This window comes from Elephas maximus, chromosome 2 (assembly GCF_024166365.1).
Source record: "Elephas maximus indicus isolate mEleMax1 chromosome 2, mEleMax1 primary haplotype, whole genome shotgun sequence".
Classification (NCBI taxonomy): domain Eukaryota; kingdom Metazoa; phylum Chordata; class Mammalia; order Proboscidea; family Elephantidae; genus Elephas; species Elephas maximus.
The window spans coordinates 161,619,105-161,644,819 of NC_064820.1; the positions used below are offsets into that span (position 1 = coordinate 161,619,105).

Here is a 25,715-nt window from a genome sequence, read left to right on the forward strand (position 1 = left end):
TTTAAAAAATGCATGTAAAATACATGGTACCTTTTTTTTTTTTTAATGGCACATAAAATCTTTAAAAATTCTTGACCATATACTCATAATTGTAACAATAGCTATCACTGACTAATTTCATTATAGCTTAATTTTACTGTCCTCATTCTCCTTGATTTTTGGTAAATTTTCCTACAACCATAATAATTTCTTTTACAAAGGAAGGAAAAAAAATCCTATCGAATTTTAAAATCTCAATGCCCTAAGGTAAACCAGACAATAGAAGAAGCCCTAATTCATTCGGCCCATTTAAGTCTCAGTTTGATGCTCTGACTTCAAAAGCCCATGAATTTTACAGAACCCACCAAGACAGAACCTCAGCAGAATCTTGCTTAGGGTTTATTTAAGGAGCTGGGGAGTGCAGCATGGATGTTGGAATCAGAAGGTTGCATTCAAATCCATGTTAAGAATACCTCACTGATATTTTTTTTTTCTAATCCCATACAAAATACAATGCTGAGAGTGGTGGGTACATCCCTGACAAGCTGGCTGTGCATGCCAGGAAGGGAGGCTACTCCTAGGAAGAAGGCTGGAGAGCTTCCTAAAACTGGGCGGTGCTATTGAGACAACCCCCATGTAGGCCAGAGCACAGATTGGCTGTTCTTCGTGTCAGTCTCCCATTACCTGAATCACTCATGCCTCCTGGGACAGAGTTGCAGCAAAGGACTTAACCCTGGACTTCAAGTAAGTGAACTCCACTTTGAACCAATGTTTGGTGGCCCCAGAGGTGAGGAAAGATAAAGAAGATAGAATTTAAGGTAGCACCACATAGTGGGAGTAAGAATGTGGGCTCTGGGTCAGATAAATTTAAGATTAAATCTTGATTCCACCACTTAAGGATTATGTGATTTTAGGTAAATTACCTAATCTCTCTAAATTTTCTCATCGATTAAATGGGAGTACCTAGTTGAAACTCATCTACTTAATTGACTTGTTTTAATGATTAAGTGAAATGATTAATAAAAAGCACTTAATAGAGGGTTCAATAAATGTCAATTCATATTATTATTATTGAACTGCTTTCCCCCATATATTAGCTAGATTAGACCATCCTGTGACAATCATCACATATCTGGGCCTGGGGTTGACAATCCATAAATACTTTATTCACTCAAAAAATAACAAGATGTTTTTATTATGCCTGAGTTACCTTAAATATGGCACCATTATAATACATATAGTACTTCAAAGGCTTTCTGACCAAAGGTTTTAGGTTCCATGAATATGCTTTGATTCTTCCATTTTGTTTCCCCTTCTAGATGCTTCCATTAAAAGGATCTAATGATTACTATTACAGATGGACCTATGATTGTATGGTTTGTACTCAGAGATAAACTTGGTAAAACCTGCTTTTAATGCCTCTACTCCTTAAACCAAGGAATGAATTTTAGAACAAGTTTGGTAATACAAATAGCCCCAAATATAAGTCCAGAAAAATTTGACAGGTGCAATGGGGTAAGGGACTGAATTTCTGAATAAACACAAACATATATAAAACCATTCCATTTAAATCGCCAACCCTAATAGGGGAACAAAAAAGAACTGTGGGCAGCTCTTTAGGTAAGCTTTCTAGAAGGCCAAGTTTGCGGTACAAATGCAGACAGGCCTATCTAACTGCTACTAATAACTCTAATGACTTTGCAGTTTATGTACAAGGGCAGAAAGAAGCCTCATAACTGATCTACATTATAACCAGGTTCAACCAGTCATGGTGACAATTTTCCCTATATGAAAGAAGGCATGACAGTCTGTATACATTCCTTTTAAGTCATTTTCAGTAAGAGAAACGACATGTCTGTTTGCAAGCCAGAAGTACATAGGTAGGTCCCTAAACAGCCTAAGAATGAGCCCAGATGCAGAAGTTGGAAGAAGGAATGGAATGGAGGCCAGAGAAAAAGAAGTACAAATGATGGATGAGTTCCCTGTTGTATTTGCCCAGGACAGGCCCTGGGTTACAGGAATTCTGCTAATGCTCTTTAACGTTTCTCTTGGCCCAAGGATCCTCTGCCAGTTTCTTAGAGCCATATCTTTAACTCTTAGGAGCTAATGTTCTAAAGAGGTGTCAGTGAAAATAAGGAAGACATACAAGGACAAGATTTGAACTTGTGCACTTTCAGATCACCTTCTCCCTTGAAATTACTGCTGCAAACTAAACATTAAACAAATCTATACATTCAACGGATATTTATAGAGGGCTTAATGCAACAGCAGTAGACTAAGTGCTAGTGACTAAGTGGGAACAACACAAAAAATGATCCCTGCCCCTGTGGAGTGTCTGTGGCACTAATAGGCTTATTGGGGTAGTTATTTCCACTGGATGGCAGCCATCGAATTTGAAATACTGGCAAGAGCAACTGAAAAAAAAGTGTCATGAGAATGTACAGACTCAGAGTTGTTCCTGCTTGCTTGCTTGTTGGTTTGGGCAACTGTCACCTTTGTGCCCTCATCAATGGTAGCCTTATCCAAAAGAGAGATTCTATGTAGCAGCAAATGAATCATGGTATTATTTTAATGATACTCATTTCAATTAATACTAAAGCTCTGTGAATGAAAGACTTATCAATCATCCTGATTCCATTTCTTTCTTGCACAGTCTGTGAACCAAGTACAAGCTCTGAATGAGGACAGGCTGGGATTTTAGGAGTGAAAAAGCATCCAAAGACCCTTACATCCAACACAGATGTTGGCTGGTCCCGCTGAGGTTAAGCCAACTGCTGCTCCCATACATTTCTCCCTGCTCTTTCTTCCCTCACAGAGAGGGCTTACAACTCCTCTCTGAGAATTCAAAGTAAAATAAGGAGGGCTGACCATGACCTCATGAGAAAATAGAAGACAAAATAAAGGCTCAGAGGGTCATTTGCACTGGCAAGGATCTCTGGGATCATCTAGTATAATGCCCTCACTTTACTGATACAGAATCTGAGAGGGATAATAATAAGGGTTTGCCCAAAGTCACATGTAAATTAGAGGCAAGGCCAGGCCTAAAACCATAATATGATGATAATCCTCCCAACATTTTCCTCCTTACACTGTGTTGTGAAACAAGAGCGCTCCTTAACTCTCCTTTTCTGAGGAACTCATAAAATCTTAAATTATAAAATCTCACTCTATTCTTCATATCTCATTGTCTAGTGCCTCCATAGAAAAAAAAAAAAAAAAAAGGATTAAACCAGGAGAAATGTGTCCTTGAAATCCAGATGTCACAAATAAGTTCCTGGACCATTCTAATGTGGAGCTCCCTACTCTGGCTTAGTATGCTGGGTGGGTCCTGCAAATACTTCTCTGCCCAGCTGGGTGGGAACAGGGAGCCTGGCTCCTTTCATGTCTGGGAAGAGAATGAGGACAGAGAGCGAGAAGGAACTTTGGGCCCCGATCTGCACTTAAGAAAGGCAGAAAAATAGCATCTGCTTTTCCACCCTACACTTGCACATGCTTCTGGGTAAAATCAGAAACTCGGGCAGCTGGCAGGGGCGGTGTATGAACCACTGTTAGGACTTATGCTCTGAGCTGTTGTTCCAACAGAGATGTGATAGGTTTGCTCAGACCATCCCCACTCCTTCTCTACCCTGTGAACATCCATCCACATGTGTGAGCTAACTAACAGGTATGGGCAGCTGGAGGTGATGGGGGGGGGTCACCTGTGAATACGTAATTATTTCCTGTGGAACTAATTCACTTCTTGAGGAATAAATCTTAGGATCTTGCTTCTTTAGCTACATGACTTTACTCAACTTAATCTCTCTGAGCCTTCTTTCCAGAATGCAACATGGTGGTATATACTTGTAGCTATAAAAGTTGTGAGTCTGTTTGCAACAGCAAAAAGCTGGAAGCAACCAAGGTGTCCATCAATGGACGAATGAATAAATAAATTATGGTATATTCATGCAATGGAATACTACACATCGATAAAGAACAGTGAGGAATTTCTGAAACATTTCATAACATGGAGGAACCTGGAAGGCATTATGCTGAGTGAAATTAGTCAGAGGCAAAAGGACAAATATTGTATAAGACCACTATTATAAGATCTTGAGAAATAGTTTAAAATGAGAAGAACACATTCTTTTGTGGTTACGAGAGGGGGGAGGGGGAGGGGGGAGAGGGTTATTTACTGATTAGATAATAGATAAGAACTACTTTAGGTGAAGGGAAGGACAACACTCAATACAGGGAGGTCAGCACAACTGGACTGGACCAAAAGCAGTTTCCTGAATAAACTGAATGCTTCAAAGGTCAGCGGAGCAACAGCGGGGGTTTGGGGACTATGGCTTCAGGGGACATCTAAGTAAATTGGCAAAATAAATTCTATTAAGAAACCATTCTGCATCCCACTTTGAAGTGTGGCGTCTGGGGTCTTAAACGCTAATGAGCGGCCATCTAAGATGCATCAATGAGTCTCAACCCACCTGGATCAAATGAGAATGAAGAACACCAAGGTCACAAAGTTATTATGAGCCCAAGAGACAGAAAGGGCTACATGAACTGGAGACTACATCATCCTGAGACCAGAAGAACTAGATGGTGCCCCGCCACAACCAATGACTGCCCTGACAGGGAACATAGCAGAGAACCCCTGAGGGAGCAGGAGAATAGTGGGATGCAGACCCCAAATTCTCATAAAAAGACCAGACTTAATGGTCTGACTGAGACTAGAAGAATCCTGGTGGTCATGGTCCCCAAACCTGTTGGACCAGGACAGGAACCATTCCCGAAGCCAACTCATCAGACATGGATTGGACTGGACAATGGATTGGAGAGAGATGCTGATGAGGAGTGAGCTACTTGAATCAGGTGGACACTTGAGACTATGCTGGCATCTCCTGTCTGGAGGGGAGATGGGAGGGTAGGGGGGTTAGAAACAGGCAAAATGGTCACAAAAGGAGAGACTGGAAGGTGGGAGCAGACTGACTCACTAGGGGGAGAGTAAGTAGGAGTATGTAGTAAGGTGTACATAAGTTTGCATGTGAGAGACTGACTTTATTTGTAAACTTTCACTTAAAGCACAATAAAAATTATTAAAAAAAAAGTTGTGAGTTAAAGAAGATAATCCATGTAATTTGTGCTAAGGCACTCAATATTTGGTAGCTGTTCCTAACAGTGGAAACCCTGGTGGTGTAGTGGTTAAGAGCTACAGCTGCTAACCAAAAGGTCGGCAGTCAGAATCCACCAGATGCCCCTTGGAAACTCTATGGGGCAGTTCTACTCTGTCCTATACAGTCACTACGAGCTAGAATTGACTCAACAGCAACGGGTTTGGTTTGGTTTTTGGGTTACTAATGGCTTTGCTATACCTAGTCCCATGTTTCTAACCACTAAGTTCCATGGAATCCAATTAACAGAAGAAAACATTCCTCAAGTTGGTTTTATACTTGAATCCACAGAGGGGCTCAGGCCAAGGGAAGAGGCCAAGTTGAGGGGCTCATATCTAGTTTGGGGAGTTTTTGGTCTATTTCATATAGTGCTGTAGACATAAACTGAGTTTGACACAAAAGGGATTCCACAGCGAAAAAAAATCTGAAAATAGAACAGCCTATTTCTCTGCATTCTCTAGGGTCTTGTCTCTCTTTTCTCAAGTGTTTCCACTAGCCTGCACAAAGTTGGAGAAAAGGCAAAGGGGAGAAGTGAGCACTGATTGAGGAGGGAGTAAGTGGGGAGTTGGAGATGAGGACATATTCAAATTTCCAATCCTCTTCTGATTTGAAGCACTGATTTAATCAAACAGAGACATGTTTACATCCTCAGGGTACACTCCTATTACTGTAAACATATTGTAATTGTTCAAATATAATAAGCAGAATAAATGGTTCTAAAAAATATGTCAAAAGGTAAAGAACAAAGTCCCCTTTAAGATATAAAGAGTTTTGTTTTTTTTTTTTTGGTTCCTTTTCAAATTCGATTTTATTTTTTCCAACTGAGGAAAAGAGACAGAGAAGAAGGCAGTGAAAAGGAACCTGTGAAGAAACTGCTAGAAGGATACTGGTAACCTATGTCACTCTAGGCTAGAAGCTGATTAGGACTAAAAATCAATATTGTTCAACTAAGTATGGAAAATATCCTTTATTTAGGTTAAGGGAGAGACTGTATCAAAATCCAAAGTTGGTCTTATGGTCACTATTAGATTGTTAGGAATGAATGACACGCATGATTCTAAGGAGCACTGCAACATAACTAAAACCAAAGCAAACTCAGTGCTGTCGAGTCGATTCTGATTCATAGCCACCCTATAGGACAGAGTAGAACTGCCCCATAGAGTTTCCAAGGAGTGCCTGGTGGATTTGAACTGCTGACCCTTTGGTTAGCAGCCGTAGCACTTAACCACTACGCCACCAGGGTTTCCACCCTAACTAAAGGAAAAATAAATAAATTTAAGCAAGGAAAAATAACAGTTTTCATATAACATAGTATTATTTCTTGTTGGTTTTTGAAAACTTATATTGAAAAATAGTTTCCTAAGTAATCTTTCTAAACTATCTCTTTGTCAAGTCTCCCTTTACTAATTTCCACATTCCAAAGCAGCTGAGATTTTATAATAACAGTGTGTATCATCTTGAATACATCCAGGGTTCACAGACCACTTTCCTGGTCATGACCTCCTCTGAGCCTTTCAACAGCCCAGTGAGATAAACAGGGAGAATTTTTATGTATAAACTGATAGTTTTGCCACGTAGACTTGAATTCTCTCAGAGAAGCTATTTCTCTAGAATTCCCCCAAGTGCCCAGCTGACTGTGTCACAGCTACTAAGATTCAGAGCTCTTTACACACCTGGGGCATTCTGCTAGTGATTGAGAAAAATGAATAAGCTGGCTGAAAATCACCGCCGCCCTGCTCAAAATATAAAGAGCCTGTGCTGAGATTTCTGCAGGCAGAAATCTAAGATGCTTTCCATCCTCCATGTCTGATATTTTTCTCTGTCTTAGCCTCTGGAATCTCCCTTTTAAGATACCTTACACATATAAAGCTGTGTTGAGGTGACTCATTTTCTTTTGGTCTCCCAAACCCTAGTCCTTCATCTCCTAATATTTGTCTCCCAGTCCAAAATGGCACCTACTGAATCAAGAGTAATGCAGACTTGACCTTTTGCCACGTTCTCTTCAAGCCCCAAGCTTAACTGGGTATTCCTCCAGTTCATAAAGGCCCCTTCACTTCCCCTCCAAAACAAAACAAAACTGAACAAAACCCATGGAACCTACAACTCTCATAATCACATCCTTTAGGAGAGATCACGGAGCTTTGAGTACAGGGCTAAATGCCCTAGACTGAATTTACCAGGTTGTATTCCTATCAGAGCATGTTAGCAATCCCAACTGGCATTTCTAAGCATCTCTCTTGCATACACACACACACACACACACACACACACACTCTCCAACCTCCAATGCAGTAGAAATGCATTATCTGCAATCTGCAAGATAGTATTTATAAAAATCCAGTAAGTATTTGCAAAAAGCCAGTTCTCTGTAATTTGTCTGCTGGAGGGAATTCTGAATCTCCTACTCCACACCTTTCATAATCTCAGCAGCCTGTGCCTCTGGGAGGTGGCCGCTGTACCAGGGGAGCTTAGACTTTGAAGTCAGATAAGACCTGGGTTTGATTTGCATCTTTGCCCCAAAACTCTGACTGTGTGACTCTGGGTAACTGATTTCACCTACCTATGTTTTTTTTTTTATGTTTCAATTTCCTTACCTGTAAAATTGGTTTCTGCAGAGGCTGTAATAAGAAAACACCTATAAAGCACTGGAACCTAAATGATAGAGCCCTGCCCACGCCTGTGGTCAGCTCCAGATGCAGTTTCTATTAGAGGAAAACAATGTTGTCGCAGTCACCACTTCTACCCGCACCACTGATACAGTAGCCATCATCCAAAAAAAAAAAAAAAACTTATTACATTTATTTAACATAAAAGGGAAGAGGGACCATGTTATGGGATTTGTTGGTAGTGGCCGGAAAATATGCTTTACAGGTTCTACCAGCAGCGGAGACAGTCTCAGTGATTTTTCTAAACCATTTTCTCTACCAACACCAAGTAATAGTGAGGGTGGAAGCAGGGGCACGAAGAGGGGTGTTGGGGTGAGGAGCATGCACCTTGACTTCAGTCAAGTGTGTAGATTTAAATCCTGACTCTGGACAAATGCTTTTGATTTTCTTTTTTTTTTTTTAAGTATATAAAATGGAAATAACTATACCACCTCTCAGACAGTGTTGGTTCAAGGATTAAATGAAACAATTCATGTAAGGCACAAAGCACAACGCCTGGCACAACACTCAGTAAATGTGAGATAAGGGTCCTTGGGTTCCCTAGGTGGCACAGTTGGCATTCCATTACTAACCTAAAGGTTGGTGGTTCAAATCCACCCAACAGCTCTGCAGAAGAAAGCCCTGAAAATCTGCTTCTATAAAGACTGTCATTTGTTAGTTGTTAGTTGCCCTTGAGTCAATTTCAACTCATGGCAACGCCATGTGTGTAGAGTAGAACTGCTCCATAGGGTTTTTCAAGGTTGTGACCTTTCAGAAGCTGATTAACAGGACTGTCTCCCAAGGAGCCTCTGGGTGAGTTCAAACCACCAAAGTTTTGGCTAGTAGTGGACCACTTAACCATCTGTACCACCCAGGAACTCCTATAAACTGGATACCTTTACGGGATTACAGCCAAGAAAACCCTACGGAGTAGCTCTATCTTGTAACACATGAGGTCACCATTAGTCAGAATAGACTTTATCTCAACAGGTTTAAATGTGACCCATTATTACAAACAACTTTTCTTTCACTCATTTAACTGATAATCATCAGGCATTTATGTGTCAGGTACTGTGTGCTAGACAGTGGAGACAGAGATGAACGAGAATACAAGGTCCCTGCCCTGATCTGCAAACCCATTCAAAACTGCCAGTTTCTGACAAATGGAAGCCAGGGCTATTGTTGAGGCAGGACAGGTATCCACAAGAAACTACGAGAGAAGGAACAATAAAGACCTAAGACCTGAGATGCTCACAGGGAAAGCTGCAGCCAGTTCCTTCCAGTGATGAGAAATCATTCCTCCAGGAAACTGGTAAGCATAGGTAGTAAGGATGCTTTATTCTCAGGAGAGCAGCAAAAATAAGTAGAAGGAAAGAAAAAAAAAAAAAAAAACCCTACTGTGGTCTAAGCATGATGGCAGTGGGTAGTACCTGGAAAGGCAAGGGGTACAAGACCAAGAAAGATGGCTCCATCAGTGTTCAGATTTAGTGACACCTTAGCTGCTGGGTGGGGCATCCTTCACAGAGAGGAATAACCTTGCCATTAAAAAATGTATAAGTTGACTGTAAAGGATAGGTGTTATATTCAGATTTTTAATCATATTTTCTATATAGGTGTATCTGTGTTCATATTTTTACATTTTTAATGATATCTACAAAGGGTATAACAATCCTTATAGTATGTAGTAACCACAATCATCAACAGGCATGAAAACATATCAGCATATTTTCTTCTGAATTAGAATCCTTGCTCACAGAAATACAAGCACAAAGCAGGAGAAAAATCTACAAATGGATTCCTTGTCCCCAAAGACCAACACCCTCCTCCTGCCATGTCCTTCCTTTCTCCTTACCCCCCCCAACCCCCCTCCCAGTTTTAACAATGAATACAAGGCAACCTGGCTTGAAGAAATTTACAACCACCATCCACTCTCGTCACAGCTGCAGGAGACACAGCCACTGCTCCTAAGCAAAGGCACCTAAGCAGAGGCTGCTATGCAGCACCACACCCCATGCTCAGAGAGAAAGGATGGAAGCCACACTGAGAATGAAAGATGTACCCCAGGGAGGACATCCAAACAGAAACAAAAGGAACCCCTGGCAAGCCTGGCCCTAGGATTTGGGCTCAGCAGCATTTACTGAGGCTACTAAGGCAAGTCATTAAGGCTGAATTTCTTTATATGTCCTTAAAGGTGGTCTGAAGGATACCTAGAAGAATGGGCGTGGCCCTTGATGCCATATCACAGGCTGAGTTAATAAGAAAAACCATAGCAGTCTTAAGACAAGAGGGGAAAAAATCCATTCTCTGCCTATCCCATACAGTCAAATGCACACTGGATGCAAAGCACAGCAGCATCTATGCAGCATGCCTCATGCGGGTAAGTTCCTTAGGGAAACAGATACAAAAATTGAGCTTGTATCCCAATCATCATTTTGTTTTGGTTTTGGTAACACCTTCTATGGCTCTTTGCAAAGACAACTGGCATTGAGAAAATCCTGTGTGTTGTAAATGCCCCACAATGTTTCTTCAATATGTAGTCAAGATATTGACCAATTTGAACCCAACTGCCTCTACCTACCTAGCAAAAGGGTCCCTGCCCAGCCCAACTCCTCCTCCTGGGGAGCGTTTCTTCCCTGGGACCAGCTGGAGAGCAGGTAGGGGTGGTGTGCATTTGCAGGCAGTGTGGCTCAGGTGCCTGAAAGAGGCATGAAAATCTAAGAGAAATAAACCACTGGGCAATTAAGTGAACTAAAGGCAGGAGTGGCTCCTTCCTGCCTGCGGAGGGCATGGTCCTGCGCGGCAATCACAAACGCAGTGTGTTCCAGGAATAACGGAACAAGTGCAAACAGACTCACATCCACAGCAAAGCCTGGCAAATTTAACTACAGTAGTAGACAGAGCTCTGCCCTAGGGCAGCTGCTGAGCCTCCCGGGGCCAGCGGATCATTTCCTTTGTTCGCCTTGCAAAGATGGAGTAACCACCCATTCCTCCACTACACACACACACACCAGGCCACAAAGGTTTAATCAAATTCACTATAGACAAAGCATAATTGCACGACTTGGTGCTAAACTAACAAATGTCAGTGTTATTTTTTAATGCCCATCTCAGCCTGTCATATATCCCTGCAACTGGAGACATATCTTCAGGGCATTCCCGTGGAATCTGGGGCCGGGGCGGGGTTATTTTTTGCCCAAAAGCTCGCCTTGCGGGGCGCAGCTGAAGATGTACCTGGTTATGGCACGTCCCCTCTCCACCCCGCCCTAGGCGCACACCCAGCGCTTCTGACACCAGCGGGCTGAGGGAGGCTCGGTCTTGCACACAATGGCAGTTGGACCCGGCATACACACAGCGTGTGCCTGCGACCCCAAACTAAAATCTGCTCTAAACACTCAGCCTTTTCTTGGGATTGGGGCGGGGCGGGGGGGATACCTTGAAAAATGTAAAATATATGACCATTCTCGCTGCAGCCACATTACCTGTCCAGTCCCGAATATGACACACAGAAATATGAATTGGGGTGAATGCAGACAAGAAGGGGACACAGCGAGGGCGATGGTCTAGACACCCTATAAGCCTCGCGGCTTGGGGAGGGGAGGCGCAGAGCTCCGGGGCTGGAGCTAGGAGAGGGGCGCGGTCGAACTGCCAAGTACTCCATAGGAAAGGTGTCATTTCTCTGTAAACCTCCCGCCGAAAGGAGCCTTAAACAAAAAGCGCACCTCAGCCGGGGACCGCGCACACGAACATCCCAGGCGGCGCGGGGTCCAGGGAGGGGCAGGAGCTCTGTGTTATTTGGGAACTACCCAGTGGTAGAAAAGGAGAATAAATAACCAAAGTTCTCCGCGCCACTGTTTGGATTTCCTCTTTGTTTTGTTTTCCGCAAGCCCCTGGGTCGCGCGTCTCTCTGGCGCCTGCCGCGCCGGCTAGACTGACCGCCACTCGCCACTCTCCACCACCCGGACCCCCGGGTCTCGGTCCCTCCCCGGGGACTGGGCCAGGGAAGCCGGTGGGGTCAAAGCTGCCCTCGCCCGCGCGTGGGCCAGCGAGCGAAAGAAGGAAAAAAAAGCAGCGGTGCCGGACGCCCGGACTCACCGTGATCCTCGGGATGTTCTTCTTGCCTTGATAGGACATGGTGGCGGCGGAGGTTGCAGCAGCTGCCTCCCTCCCTCCTTCCTCTGCTCCTGCTCCTGCTCGCCCGCGCCTTCCTCAGCGCACAGCGTCCCGCGATCAGGTGGAGCGAATGGTGCGCTGGCCGCGGCCACCGCCTCCTCTCGCCTCCGCCCCCCTCCCAGCTCCCGCGGCGGCTGCCAGAGACAATAGTAAATCTCCCTGGTCCTCTTTTCACCCCCGACCCCCCCCGCCACACACACCCTCCTCCACTTGCGTTCACGCCCGGGTGGGTTTTTTTTTTTTTTTTTTTTTTCCTTCTTCTTCTTTTGCGGTGCCAGCTGGGACCCCGAAAGACAAGAATGGCTGATCCGCGACTCCTCCCTCTTCTCTCTTATCCCTATTGATTTTCCGCTTTGCATCTGCCTCACCCACTTTTTCTTTTTCTTCCTTTTTTTTTTTTTGGACTTTGGAGTGTGGCCTAGCTAGCCTGCTCCACAGCCACCAGGGGGCGCCAGGGACTTTTCGGGGTGGGGATGTTGCAGCCTGGGTGTCGGAAAAGAAGTACCAGCATCGCCCTCCTGGCCTCGCGAGCCAAGCCTGGCCACGCGCCAATGCCTCTGACCAGCTCCTTGTGTGATTTCCCACCATCACCACCCTCTGTTCAGAAAGGAGATGGCTCCGGACTTCCTTCCCGGAACTCGCTCTCCTCCGCCATCGTGCTGGCTTGATGCGGCGGCCACCGCCTTTGTTACAGAGTAAAGAGCTGGGCGCTGCCTCTGCTGGTCGCTGGGTGTGTAAACAGCGGGTGCAATCCCTTAGGAAGCCGAGAACTGGGCAGACTTCGTGCGTGCAGCCTGGCCGGCCCGCTGGCATCCCGAAAGTGTGAAAATCCGTATCAGAAAATGTAAGCAATTATTCACTCTTGGAGGGCTGTGGGGCGCACGGTGACAGTTAACATCAACCATTCTCTGTATTTTAAAAATATTCTCAAAATAATAATTTTCAAAGAAACTGCACAGCCTGCCCCTCAGAATAGATGAAAAAACATGAATGCTGCTCTGTGAGGAAAAAAGTAGAAAACACCTGTGTAGGAAGGCAAAAGCCTTGGACTGTTATTGGCGTGCAGCCATAGATTCCGTGTGTGCTCTCGGCAGTGACCACGTGCACTGCTAAAAATCTTGAGTTTACTTTAGCTAGGGCTGATAGACAAAGGTTAATATGTTATTAGAAGCAAAACCATGGCCTTTCAGCTCTAGAATATATTGTCCTTTGATTACAAGCTACAATCAAAGCGCCAAGGGAGGGAGACATATTTGGAGGAGCCACTGTGGGTGGGGTCCGGGTGGTGGTTGGGGTTGGGGAGTTTCCTCATCTGTTCTGGAAAATACAGTAATCCCAAACATACTATTTTAGTAATAACCAAAAAAAAAAGGTGTCTTGCTATGCTAAAATGACAAAAAACAGTCTCAAGAAAAGTCTCATACCACCTGCAACCCCCAAACGTCAACCTTAACGCCAAACCCGTTGTCATTGAGCTGATTCCGACTCACAGTGACCATATAGGACAGAGTAGAACTGCCCCATATGGTTTCCAAGGAGCGCCTGGTGGAATCAAACTGCCAACCTTTCCTTTAATAGCTGTAGCTCTTACTATGCCACCAGGGTTTCCCTAATACCTTACTAAACAGAAATTCTGTACATGTCACTAAGCATGGCTAGGTCTATGTTAGGAATCTTGAATGTAGTTTTCTATAAGGCTGGCCACGGACTGCATTTCTAAACATTTCTGCATTTAAACTGAAGACTCACTTTGCAACAGAAAAGCTTTGTAGGGCCTCCACACAAAGAGGGTGTAGAAAATACTCCAGCTTGGGCTTCCCAGAAATCTGAAATAAACCAGCCTGCTCATACAATCAAAGGACAGACTAAGGTCCCCTTAAACACCCTCCTCCTCAAGTAAATTAATCCAGGCTTCTGGTTATTCATGGGTAAGGGAACTGAATGCAGTCTTCACAGGGAAAGTCCATAGCCGTCTCCACTACATCTGTCTGATCCTCTGGCAAGGAGAATGAATGCCAGGCAAAGGTCACCTCCCTGTACTCTTTGCAAAGCACAGGGGAAAAAAATAAAGATCGAAGCTGGAGGCAATCCCTAAACATTTTGCTTTGTTCTTTAAAGGATAAATGCTGAGACCACTAGCCACCAGTTGTGAAATTACAAAGCATTCTGGGAGACTGGCATGCAAATGAGCAGGATTAAATTTAGAGCCTAGTAAGAGGAGAATTACTGCAGAGTTCTCTCTCTGTACCCTTCCCATAGATTTCACTGCCCAAAGCCTTCGGAAGGGATCTTGCTAAAGAGTTTCTTATGAAAAGCAAAAATATGTAGGGACTTTTACAATCCTAAAGAAATATCACTGCCTTCTTTTTTTTTTTTTTTCTTAAATTGCATCAGTTTCTTTGGCTTTCTTGCACCCTAATTATCTCCTGTGTTACTGTCATTATAATCCAGAACGTTCTCTATTAAATAGATTTATACCATATTTTCAATCATTTGGTGATTGTGTGTGTGTGTATTGTTTCCAATTACAAGACTTGGTTAAATCCTTTGAGGTCAGGTTTGCAGGCAAGAGGCCATACCATATAAGAATTGTGATGTTTAGCCCTGGCTCAGACTGCTGTGACAAGCCATGCACAGGAATGCATAATAACCAGCTAATCAGTTCAAGCTGTTGGCATCACCAGAAATGTACAACAAACACTGTTTCTTCCCCCTTTCCTCTTTCAAACATCCTTCTCTTGCTTAATTCAAAATAAAGAGTTTAAGATGAATTTTAAGGAAAAAGCTTTCCTTGGCTATGCGTGGATTCCAAGGAAGAAGAAAGGCAGCCATCAACACAGGATGCCTCTGTGTCTGGCCAAAGGAGAGAGGGGTGGAACCAGTATGGATGTTTTCTACAGTAGAGTGACTCTGAATGGTTTTCCTTGGATACGCTGCTGTGCTTAGCTTTCTGGATCTCAGGAAACATGAAAGAAAAGAGACGTCGAGGGAGACAGATGAAAACACAGAGACTTGATTTACGGTCCCAAAGAAGCTTAATTTTTGCCACCAAACCTACATCTGCAAATTTCCACACCTTAGTCAATGGATACTTTCTTCTAGTTGCTCACACCAAAGGTTTGTCATCATCCTTGACTTCTTTCCTTCTCTAACACACCATATCCAATCTATCAGCAAATGCGACTGGTTCTCTCTTTTAAATGTATCCAGACAATGATCCCATCTCTCCATCTGCAAAGCTTCTCCCTGTGCCTAGGCACTATCGTCTCTCACCTGGACTGCTGTAGTAGCCTCCTTCGCCATCAGCTATTCATTTGTTTATTCTCACTATATTCACACAAAATTTATTGTGTGCTTACTTTGTACTATTATTTTTCTAGGTGCAAGTGTTACAGAAGGAGCACCTAGTGGCGCAGTGGTTACGCATTTGGCTGCTAACCAAAAGGTCGGCAGTTCGAATCCACCAGCCGCTCTTTGGAAACCCTATCGGGCAATTCTACTCCGCCCTACATGGTCACTATGAGTCAAAATCGACTCAACGGCAGTGGGTGTTTTAGTGTTACAGAAGTGAATAATAGTAAGTCCCAGATCTCACAGAGTAAGTCCCAGATCTCACAGAGTTTATATTACACACTTAAAAAAAAAAAAAAAAAACGAAAACCAAACCCAGTGCTGTCGAGTTGATTCTGACGACCCTTTATGTATTCAAAATAGAACCACCTGTCCTGTGTTAGCTTCCTTCCCTGCTTTGTCTTTCTTTACGGAGATTTTCACCACCTATTACTAATGGTGTATTGTCCTTCTCTCCCTCACCAGAAGGTAAGCTCCTTGAGGGCAGAGAATTTGTATGTTTTATTCACTGCTGTGTCCTGAGCACCTGAAATAGGGCCTTGCCTGTAGATATTGTTCAATAATTATTAAGTGAATTAATACAAGATTTTTTTAATTGTGTTTGATGAGAGAATAAACAGGCAGAATAAGGGCTTTACTATAACTAAAAGGCATGTGGTTAGAATCTGGATTTAAGAACATCTATTTTTGCTTCTCTAAGGCTTCTTAGAGCTTCCTGATTCTAGATTTCAGAATAGCTGAATTCAAAATAGTGAGAGATCACTTTGCTTATATGATAGAGTCAGAAAATTCCAAGGCAACGTATGGGCTAAAGAATGATGGCTCAGTAGAATGGATATGGTACCTGAGCACTGATTAAAACTGTAGCTTTGAAAGGAGCTGCCAGCAAAGCTTACGGAGAAGACCAGAAGCTCTGTGTTAATTTGGAAAATTTCTGACATAACTAAATAAATAGCTGTTTTTGAGTTCACAGTGGAAATTATGGACTATTATGTTATATACTGATTAAAGATCTGGACTTGGAAGTGAAAGAGACCTGGGTGCGTATTCCAATTCAGCTACTTTCTACTTCTTTGATCTTTGGCAGATTAGACTTTCTGAGCTTCAGTTTCCTCATCTCTAAAATGTCTTAATACCTACCTTACATTGTTTTGTGATGATTTGTTAATGTGCTTAACTGATATTTATTGAGTGCCTACCATGGGTACCTAGGAAATAGAGATAAGAATATTTGAAAAAAACAGACAAAAGTCTCTGTACTTATGAATTTTACATTCTAGGGAAAGGCATGAGTCACAAATAAAACATTAAAATATATAATATTTAAAATAGAGATAAGTGCATTATGGATAATAAAGTAGGGATGGGAGATGAGAGTCATTTAAAGGTGTTCAGGGTGAGCTGGAATTTTACATCCAGGAGTCAAGGAAGACCAGGTGATACGATGGTAGCTTGGATCCAATGGTAATAGTGGAAGCAGTAAGAAATGGGGAGGTATTGAATATATTTCAAGGTACAGCCAACAGCATTTGCTGATGGATTTGATTAGGGTGTGAGAAAAAGAACTACAGAGCACACTAAATCTTTTGGCCTAAGCAATTCAAAGAATGAAGGTGCATTTTACTGAGAGAAAATTGGGGGAGGAATGGAATTGGGGATGAAGGTCAGGAATATGTTTGTGGACATTTCTATTAAATATCCAAGTGAAATGTTGAAAGGACAGGCGAATGTTTGAGATTGGAACTCTGGGGAAAATATGGGCTGGAAATGTAAATTTAGGAGTAGTCAGCACATAGGGGCATTTAATGTTGGATGAGATGACCAAGGAAGTAGGTGTGGATAAAGAGATCTAAGATAAGTATGCATCCTGAGGAGAGAAGAGCAACCAGGAAAAGAAATAGAGAGTGGCCAGTAAGACACAGGGAACACCATGAGAGTATGGTGTTCTGAAAACCAAGTAACAAAAATATTCCAAGGAGAAGAGAATGTGTTCACTTTGTTAAGTTCTATTGGGAGGTCAAGGAAGTTGAGAACTGAGAATTGACCATGGATTAAAACACTGCCAAGGTCAATAAAATCAGTAATTAATACCTACCTCAGGCTGTTTTGTTTTGTCTGAGAGTGTGTGTGTGTGTGTGTGTGTGTGTGTGTGTAGATACATTAACTCATTCAACTAATATTTACTGAGTACCTACTATGTGTGTCAGAGCAGCTTTGATGGAGTTGTGATAAGACCTGAATGGAGTGTTTTCAAGAGAAAATGGAAGTGGAAAATCACAACACTTTCAAAGCATTCTACTGTAAAAGCGGACAGATAAATAGAGCAGTACTTAGCAGAGAAAGTGGAATCTAATACAGAAGAAATAATGACATGGTTGTGTGCCAAGAGGACTGATGCAATAAAGAGGAAACTTCATGATGCAGGAGAGAGGCGGGCGATTGCTATGTCAAAGTTCTTCAAGAGAAAAGACGGTGCCCAAATGGAGAGTTTGTCCTTAGCCAGGAGCAAGAACGGTCCCTCCACAGTAGCTGAAGAGTGTATTGGCACAGGCAGGTAGCTGGGTAAATGTCATAAAGGGAGTTTTTGTAATTTTTTTTTTTTTTTTGAAGAATTCCAAGCTGCACGGAAAGCACTGGCAAAAAACAAGTCTCCAGCAATTGACAGAATATCAATTCAGATGTTTCAACAAATTAATGCACTGTTTGTTAGAGGTGCTCACTCATCTATGGCAAGAAATTTGAAATACAGCCACTTGGCCAACTGACTGAAAGAGATCCATATATGTCCTCATTCCAAAGAAAGGTGATCTGACAGAATGCAGAAGTTATCAAACAATATCATTAATATCACACACAAGTAAAATTTTGCTGAAGATAATTTAAAAACAATTGCTGCAGTGCATCAACAGGGAACTGCCAGAAAGTCCAGCCAGATTCAGAAGAGGACATGGACTGAGGGATATCACTGCTGATGTCTGACGAATTTTGGCTTAAAACAGAGAACGCCAGAGAGATCTTTACATGTGTTTTATTGACCACACAAAGGCATTTGACTGTGTGGATCATAACAAATTATAAACAATATTTCTAAGAATGGGAATTCTAGAACACTTAATTGTGCTCATGTGGAACCTGTACATAGATCAAGAGGCTGTCATAAAACAGAACAAGGGGATACTGTGTGGTTTAAAGTCAGGAAAGGCATGCATCAGAGTTGTATCCTTTCACCATATTTATTCAATCTGTATGCTCAACAAATAATTCGAGAAGCTGGACTATATGAAGAAGAACACAGCATCAAGACTGGAGGAAGACTCAATAAAAACCTGCAATCTGGAGATGACACTACCTTGCTTACTGAAAGCAAAGAGGACTTGAAGCACTTACTGATGAAGATCAAAGACTATGGCTTTCAGTATGGGTTAAACAAAAATCGTCACAACTCGACCAATAAGCAACATAATGATTAATGGAGAAAAGATTGGCATTGTCAAGGATTTCATTGTACTTGGATCCAAAATCAACACCCATGGAAGCGGCAGTCCAGAAATCAAATGATGTATTGCATTGGGCAAATCTGCTGCAAAAGATCTCTTTAAAGTGTTAAAAAGCAAAGACGTCATTTTGAGGACAAAGGTGTGCCAGACCCAAGCCATGGTATTTTCAATCATCTCATGTGCATGTGGAAGCTGGACAATGAGTAAGGAAGACCAAAGAAGAATTGATGCCTTTGAATTACAGTGTTGGCTTCCAGAAGAACAAATAAGCCTGTCTTGGAAGAAGTACAGCCAGAGTGCTCCTTGGAAGCGAGGATGGAGAGAGTTCATCTTACATACTTTGGACGTGTTATCAGGAGGGGCTGATCCCTGGAGAAGAACATCATGCTTGGTAAAGCAAAGGGTCAGCGAAAAAGAGGAAGACCCTCAACAAGATGGACTGACAGTGGCTGCAACAATGGGCTCAAACATGGCAACAGTTCTGAGGATGGCTCAGGACCAGGCTGTGTGTTTTATTCTGTTGTATACGGGGTTGCTAGGAGTTGGAACTGAACCGGCGGCACCTAAAAACAACAATTTTCTCTGCCACTATCTGACAGTCTAGGAGCAAAAGTACTGGAAGTTAGAAGGGAGAAGAGTTAGTATGAAATCATTTTCTAGGAGAGTAAAGTGAGTAGTAAAATAAAGTAAGATTATTCTGCAGCACTGAGGATTCCCTGCAGTTAAAACAAAGAAAGAAAAAACGTTGCCCTGGCGTTGATTCCATCATGTGGCAACCACCATGTGTGTCAGAGTAGAGTTCCGCTCCATGGGTTTTGTTTTTGTTTTGTTAATGATTTATATTATTTCTTTTGTTGTTGTTGTTGAAAATATACACAGTAGAACATACACAAATTCAACAATTTCCACGTGTACAATTCAGTGACATTGATTACATTCTTCAAGTTGTACAACCATTCTTATCTTCTTTTTCCAAATTGTTCTTCCCCCATTAACATAAACTCACTGCCCCCTAAGCTTCCTATCTAACGTTTTGACTTGTTGTTGTCAATTTGATCCCATATAGTTCCACAGAGTTTTCAATGGCTGATTTTTCAGAAGTAGACCTTTCTTTCTTTGAGACATCTCTGGGTGGACTCCAACCTCCAACCTTTGGGTCAGCAGCCAAACGTGTTAGCCGTATGTACCATTCAGGTTACTCCTCCCTTCAGTTTTTGTTGTTGTGTGCCATTGAGTGGGTTCTGACTCCTAGCGACCCTATGTACGACAGAACGAAACACTGCCTAGCCCTGCGCCATTCTCACAATTCTTGCTATGTTTGAGCCCATTATTGTGGCCACTGTGTCTACCCATCTCTTTGAGGGTCTTCCTCTTTTCTGCTGACCTTCTACTCGTCTGACAACGTTTGTCATACTGTGGTGGCATGCACGTTGCTGTGATGCTGGAAACTATGCCACCAGTATTTCAAGTATCAGCAGGGTCACCTATAGTGGGCAGGTTTCAGTGGAGATTCCAGGCTAAGACAGACTAGGAAGAAGGACTTTACAATCTACTTCTAAAAAAAAATTGACCAGTGAAATCTTTATGAATAGGGGCAGAACTCCCTTCAGTTAATGGCCATGAATTTAAAGGGAAACTAACAAGCATGGCTGCAGGTATTCCCCGAGTGCATACAGCTGCAAGAGTATTGCCCTTGTTAGGTGCTATCATGTCAGTTATGACTCATAGCGATCCTCTGTAAAACAGAACAAAACACTGCCTGGTCCTGTGCCATCTTCACAGTCACTGCTATGTTTGAACCCAGTGTTGCAATCACTGTGTCAATCCATCTCATTGAGGATTTTCCTCTCTTTCGCTGACCCTCTACTTTACCATGCATGATGTCCTTCTCCAGGGACTGGTTCCTCCTGATAACATGTCCAAAGTCCATGAGACAAAGTCCACCATCCTTGCTTCTAAGGAGCGTGCTGGCTGTAGTTCTTCTAAGACAGATTTGCGCCTTCTGGCAGTCCACAGTATAGTCAATATTTTTCATCCAACACCATAATTCAAAGGTATCAATTCTTGTTTGATCTTCCTTATTCATTGTCCAGCTTTTGCATACACATTACACAACTGAAACTACCATGGCTTGGGTCAGGTGCATCTGTGCTTTTTAACAGTTTAATGAGGTCTTTTGCAGCAGATTTGTCCAATGCAATGCAATACAATTTCCTGACTGCTGCTTCCATGGCTGTTGATTACGGATCCAAGTAAAATGAAGTCCCTGACAACGTCAATATTTTCTCAGTTTTTCATTATGTTGCTTATTGGTCCAGTTGTGAGGATTTTTGTTTTCTTTATGTTGAGGTGTAATCCATACTGACGGCTGTGGTTTTTGATCTTCATCAGTAAGTACTTTAAATCTTCTTTGCTTTCAGCAAGCAAGGTAGTGTCATCTGCACATCACAGGTTGCTAATGAGTCCTTCTCCAATCTTGATGCCATGCTCTTCTTCATATAGCCCAGCTTCTCGGATTATTTGCTCAGCATACAGATTGAATAAGTATGGTGGAAGGATACAACCCTGACGCACACCTTTCCTGACTTTAAACCACGCAGTAATCCCTTGTTCTGTTCAAACTACTGTCTCTTGGTCTATGTACCGGTTCCTAACGAGCACAATTAAGTGTTCTGGAATTCCCATTCTTCACAGTATTATCCATAATTTGTTATAATCCACACAATCGAATGCCTTTGTGTAGTCAATAAAACACAGGTAAACATCTTCCTGGTATTCTCTTCTTTCATCCAAGATTCATCTCACATCAGCAATGGTATCCCTGGTTCCACGTCAGCTTCTGAGTACAGCTTGAATTCCTGGCAGTTCCCTGTTGCTGTACTGCTGCAGTTGTTTTTAAGTTACCTTCAGCAAAAATTTTACTTGCGTGTGGTATTATTGCCTCAGGTTGGAAGGCACTCAAAATATGACTGGGGAAGAGCTGCTGCAAGGGTACAGGCATGGAATAGGTTGGGTGTGGAATTTAACAAAGGTTTTGCTTGATGCATGCTTAGAAAGGAGAGAGAAACTCTAGGAAATTGAGGATGAAAAATGCAATCTAAGCTAGTTAAGAGAGATGGGAGGACATAAGTGTGTGGCGGAGTAAAGGACAGTTAAAATATTGAAGATTAAATAAGATTGAGTGTGTAAAGCACTTAGCACAAAGTAAGTTAATTAGATGGCAGCTACTCCTATCATTATTTTTAATGCTCTGATTATTATTTGCTAAACCATTTATGTTAGGAACCATGTCTTATTTATCTTTGTAGTCCCCAGCTCTTGCATCATGGTTGGATTAAGTACAATCAATGAGGGAAAGAATTAGTTGAATAGAGGGTAAATACATAAAATATTCTGTCTTCTTTTTAGTGTCCAATGTATCTAAAACTAGTGTTTAGTCATTTACACAGTTTTGACCATTAAAACTATATTCTACTTTTTTTTTAAAGACATGCCTTTATATTTTATTACATTAATACTGAGGGGGGAGGGGCATTTCCCCTTGATCCTGACTTGAAAAGAGGAGAAAAAAATAGTTCTAAAATATACAAGAGTTTTAAAGGTGTAAAATCCACACACCCTGTCTTTATCAAATATATAGGCTATTCTAACACTAATAAATAAATATTGAATCTTAGAACTGTCCGTTAAGTCATTTGGGTCTGTTAATTTTACCTACAGTTCAAACAAAGAAAATCTTAGTCATGTTCTTCCAGTGTCACAGAATAAAAATCAAAGTGGTGATTCACCTACTATTATTAGATGTCCACATATTAAATACACAGAAATAACCTGACAAACAATACTACCCTTGATACCCATAAGCCAAAAAAAAAGAAACAAAAATATTACAGCTGCAAAAAATATCCCCACAGGCTTATTCCAAAGTCAAACTAATGCCATCTTGCATGAGGCATGCAAACTTTCTACTTATTCCTGAAGTTTTTCATTCCTTTCGTCAGCAGAGGAGGAGCCTGAAGGCTTTGAGTCTCTCCATAAACTTTGATGGCAGCTCCTTTTAAAGCCATAGACCGGGCCATTCTGGCTAGGGCCATGGAGTGAGGTTGGGAGGGAGGGATAGTTTACTCTCATCTCCTTTCTGGCCCAGCATGTTAGACACAGGTGATGTTATTGAACTGTGTCCTCCAGAAATGTATGTTGAATTCCTGATCCTTGTACTTATGCATGTAATCCTGTTTGGAAACACATTTCTTTGTTATGTTAATTAGCTCATACCCTAGTAAAATGGGTTCTAAATCCATCACTTCTGAGTTATAAAAAGCGCAAATTAGACACAGAGAGATACACACATGTGGGAATACAGATGCCATATGAGGATCATCTACAAACCAAGGAACCAAGGAAGGCCTGGGACTACTTATAAGGAAGAAATTGACACGGCTGAGACCCTGATTTAGACTTTTAGCCTCCAGAACTGGGAGAAAACAAATTTTTGTTTTTTAAAGCCACCCACTTGTGATATTTCTGTTACAATAGCAGTAGGAAATCAAGACAGGTAGGGTCACATTCATATTAATGGAAAAAATCTTGACAGCTTTGTCTTGGAGATTAAAAAAAAAAAAAAAAAGTTGCCGTTGAGTCAATTTGGACTCATAGAACTGCCCCATAGGTTTCCAAGGAGTACCTGGTAGATTTGAGCTGCCAGCCTTTTGGTAAGCGGCCGTAGCTCTTAACCACTGCACCAGCATAGGGAGGGATACTATGGTCTGATTGGTTTATTAAAACATCAGAAATTTTTTAAGGATTTTGTCTTCCCAAAATTTTTGCTGTGAGTCACTTTCCAATACCAGTTCCTAGAGCTATGTACGTGCCTGAGATTAGAGAAGAAGGTAGCCCAATGCATATCATTTAATTGTGATAAAATACATGTAACAGAGAATTTGTCATCTTAACCATTTTCAAGTGTGCAATGCAGTGACATGAATTACATTCAACATGTTCTGCAACCTAGTGCATATCATTTTGATTTGCAATATCTAGGGTCAGTTAGGAAACTCTGGTTGGCATAGTGGTTAAGAGCTGTGGCTTCTAACCAAGAGGTTGGTAGCTCAAAGCCACCAGGCACTCCTTGGAAAATCTATGGGGCAGCTCTAATCTGTCCTATAGGGTCGCGATGAGTCGGAATCGACTCCATGGCAAGGGGTAAATGGGTAGGGTCAATTGTAGGTGAGTTGTGGGTACAGGCTTATATTCATTCAATACCCCATAAAAAAACCAAACCTAGTGCCGTCGAGTTGATTCCGACTCATAGCGACCCTATAGGACAGAGTAGAACTGCCCCATAGAGTTTCCGAGGAGTGCCTGGTGGATTTAAACTGCCAACCCTTTGGTTAGCAGCCATAGCACTTAACCACTAAGCCACCAGGGTTTCCAATACCCCATAAAAAAAAAGGGGGGGGTAGCTTATTTTTCCTACTTAAACCACCTTTGTACAATGCCAATTCAGTTGAAATAATTCTTACGCAAAAAACTAGGGGGTTAGGATTAGATTTTTTTGAGGAGTGGTAGAAACTGAATTTGGAACTCAATATAAATTCATGCTTTTATTTCATTTATTCACTTATGTATGCATGAGTTTAACAAGTATCACTGAATCTATACTATGTGCCAGGGATATAGGGATACAGCAGTGACCAAGAGAGATACAGTCCTTGACTCCAAGGAGACTGATGTGTAGATATAAGGGTAGTAGATGCTGTGACATATGACCTAGATGCCCCCATCAACACTGAAGGATTTATTACCCAGCTGCTGTACTGTTGATGGACAGCCCTCAGTTCTCAGTCCTGTCCTGTAATTGTCCCAGCTTTGCCCAAAGGGAACCACCTTGCCCAAAGTCAAGCCCCTTGCAGGGGGCAACGTGCATCCAATGATTGGACCAGAGGATACAGAAGTGGTTCTCCTTTGTGGGTCAGGACTGATGGTAGGAAGTGAGTCCCAGAGCTAGGCTGTCTTAATAGAACTCTGAAACAACACAGGCCAGGTGACAGTATTTAACTGTCAGAAACCAGGTGGCTGCAATTATCATGATGATTGTGAGGTCTGAGTGGTAGCCAGGCAGGCCTGATCTGCGGGAGTTATGGAGATGGTTAATAGAACACTCCACCCCTAGAAGATAGGTAGCCCAGCAGAGGACTATGGTAGGCAGAATAATGTCCTTCCAAACAAGCCCATGTCTTAATCCCCAGAACTTGTGAATATGTTACTTTACATGGCAAAAGGGGCTTTGTGGATGTCTTTGTTAAGGATCTTAAAATGGGACTCTTAGTCTGAATTATCCAGGTGGGCCCAATATAATCACAAGGATCCTTATAAGTGGGAGGAAAGAGGGTCAGAGAAGGAAAGAGATGTGACGAACCAAGGAATGCAGACAACCTCTAGAAGCTGAAAATGGCAGGGAGCAGATTCTCCCCTAGAGGCTTCAGAGCGCACACAGCCCTGCTGACACCTTGATTTTAACCCCAGAAGACCATTTCAGACTTCTGACTTCTGGGATGGTAAGAGAATAAATATGTTGCTTGAAGCCACTAAGTTTATGGTACTTTGTTACAGCAGCAATAGGAAACTAATATAGGTAGCAATCAAAGTAAATCAAGGATTGATGATCAGGAGGCTAAGGGCAGTCACTCCACTCAAAAGTCATGACCCCTTTGTCCAGTTTCAGAATCTGAGTCAGTTTCAGAGCTGCAACCCATTAACTAAAGAAGCCCTGTCATCGGAAGATGTGAGCTTGCAAGTATATTTGGTAACGATTCCCCTAGTGCTTCCTCAAAGGATTCTATGGTCATATACTAGTGCCTCTGTAAACTGGGGAAAGGGGATGTAATGGATAATTTTATCTGTCAGTTTGGCTAGGCTATGGT

The 25,715-nt window shown here is 42.3% G+C and overlaps 1 protein-coding gene across 2 annotated transcripts in view; it reads right to left on the bottom strand.

Annotated features, from left to right (window-relative positions):
- DPYSL3 (dihydropyrimidinase like 3) overlaps window positions 1-25,715 on the bottom strand; it is a 146,073-nt gene that overhangs the window by 58,961 nt on the left and 61,397 nt on the right. The window contains exon 1 of one of the 2 annotated variants that reach the window (XM_049874004.1): window positions 11,867-12,077. The exons of the other annotated variant lie outside the window; for it this stretch is intronic. Coding sequence (XP_049729961.1) covers window positions 11,867-11,905 — 39 coding nt within the window. The 5' untranslated portion in view covers window positions 11,906-12,077. Of the gene's footprint in view, window positions 1-11,866; window positions 12,078-25,715 lie in introns of those variants that run through there. 2 annotated transcript variants of the gene reach the window in all.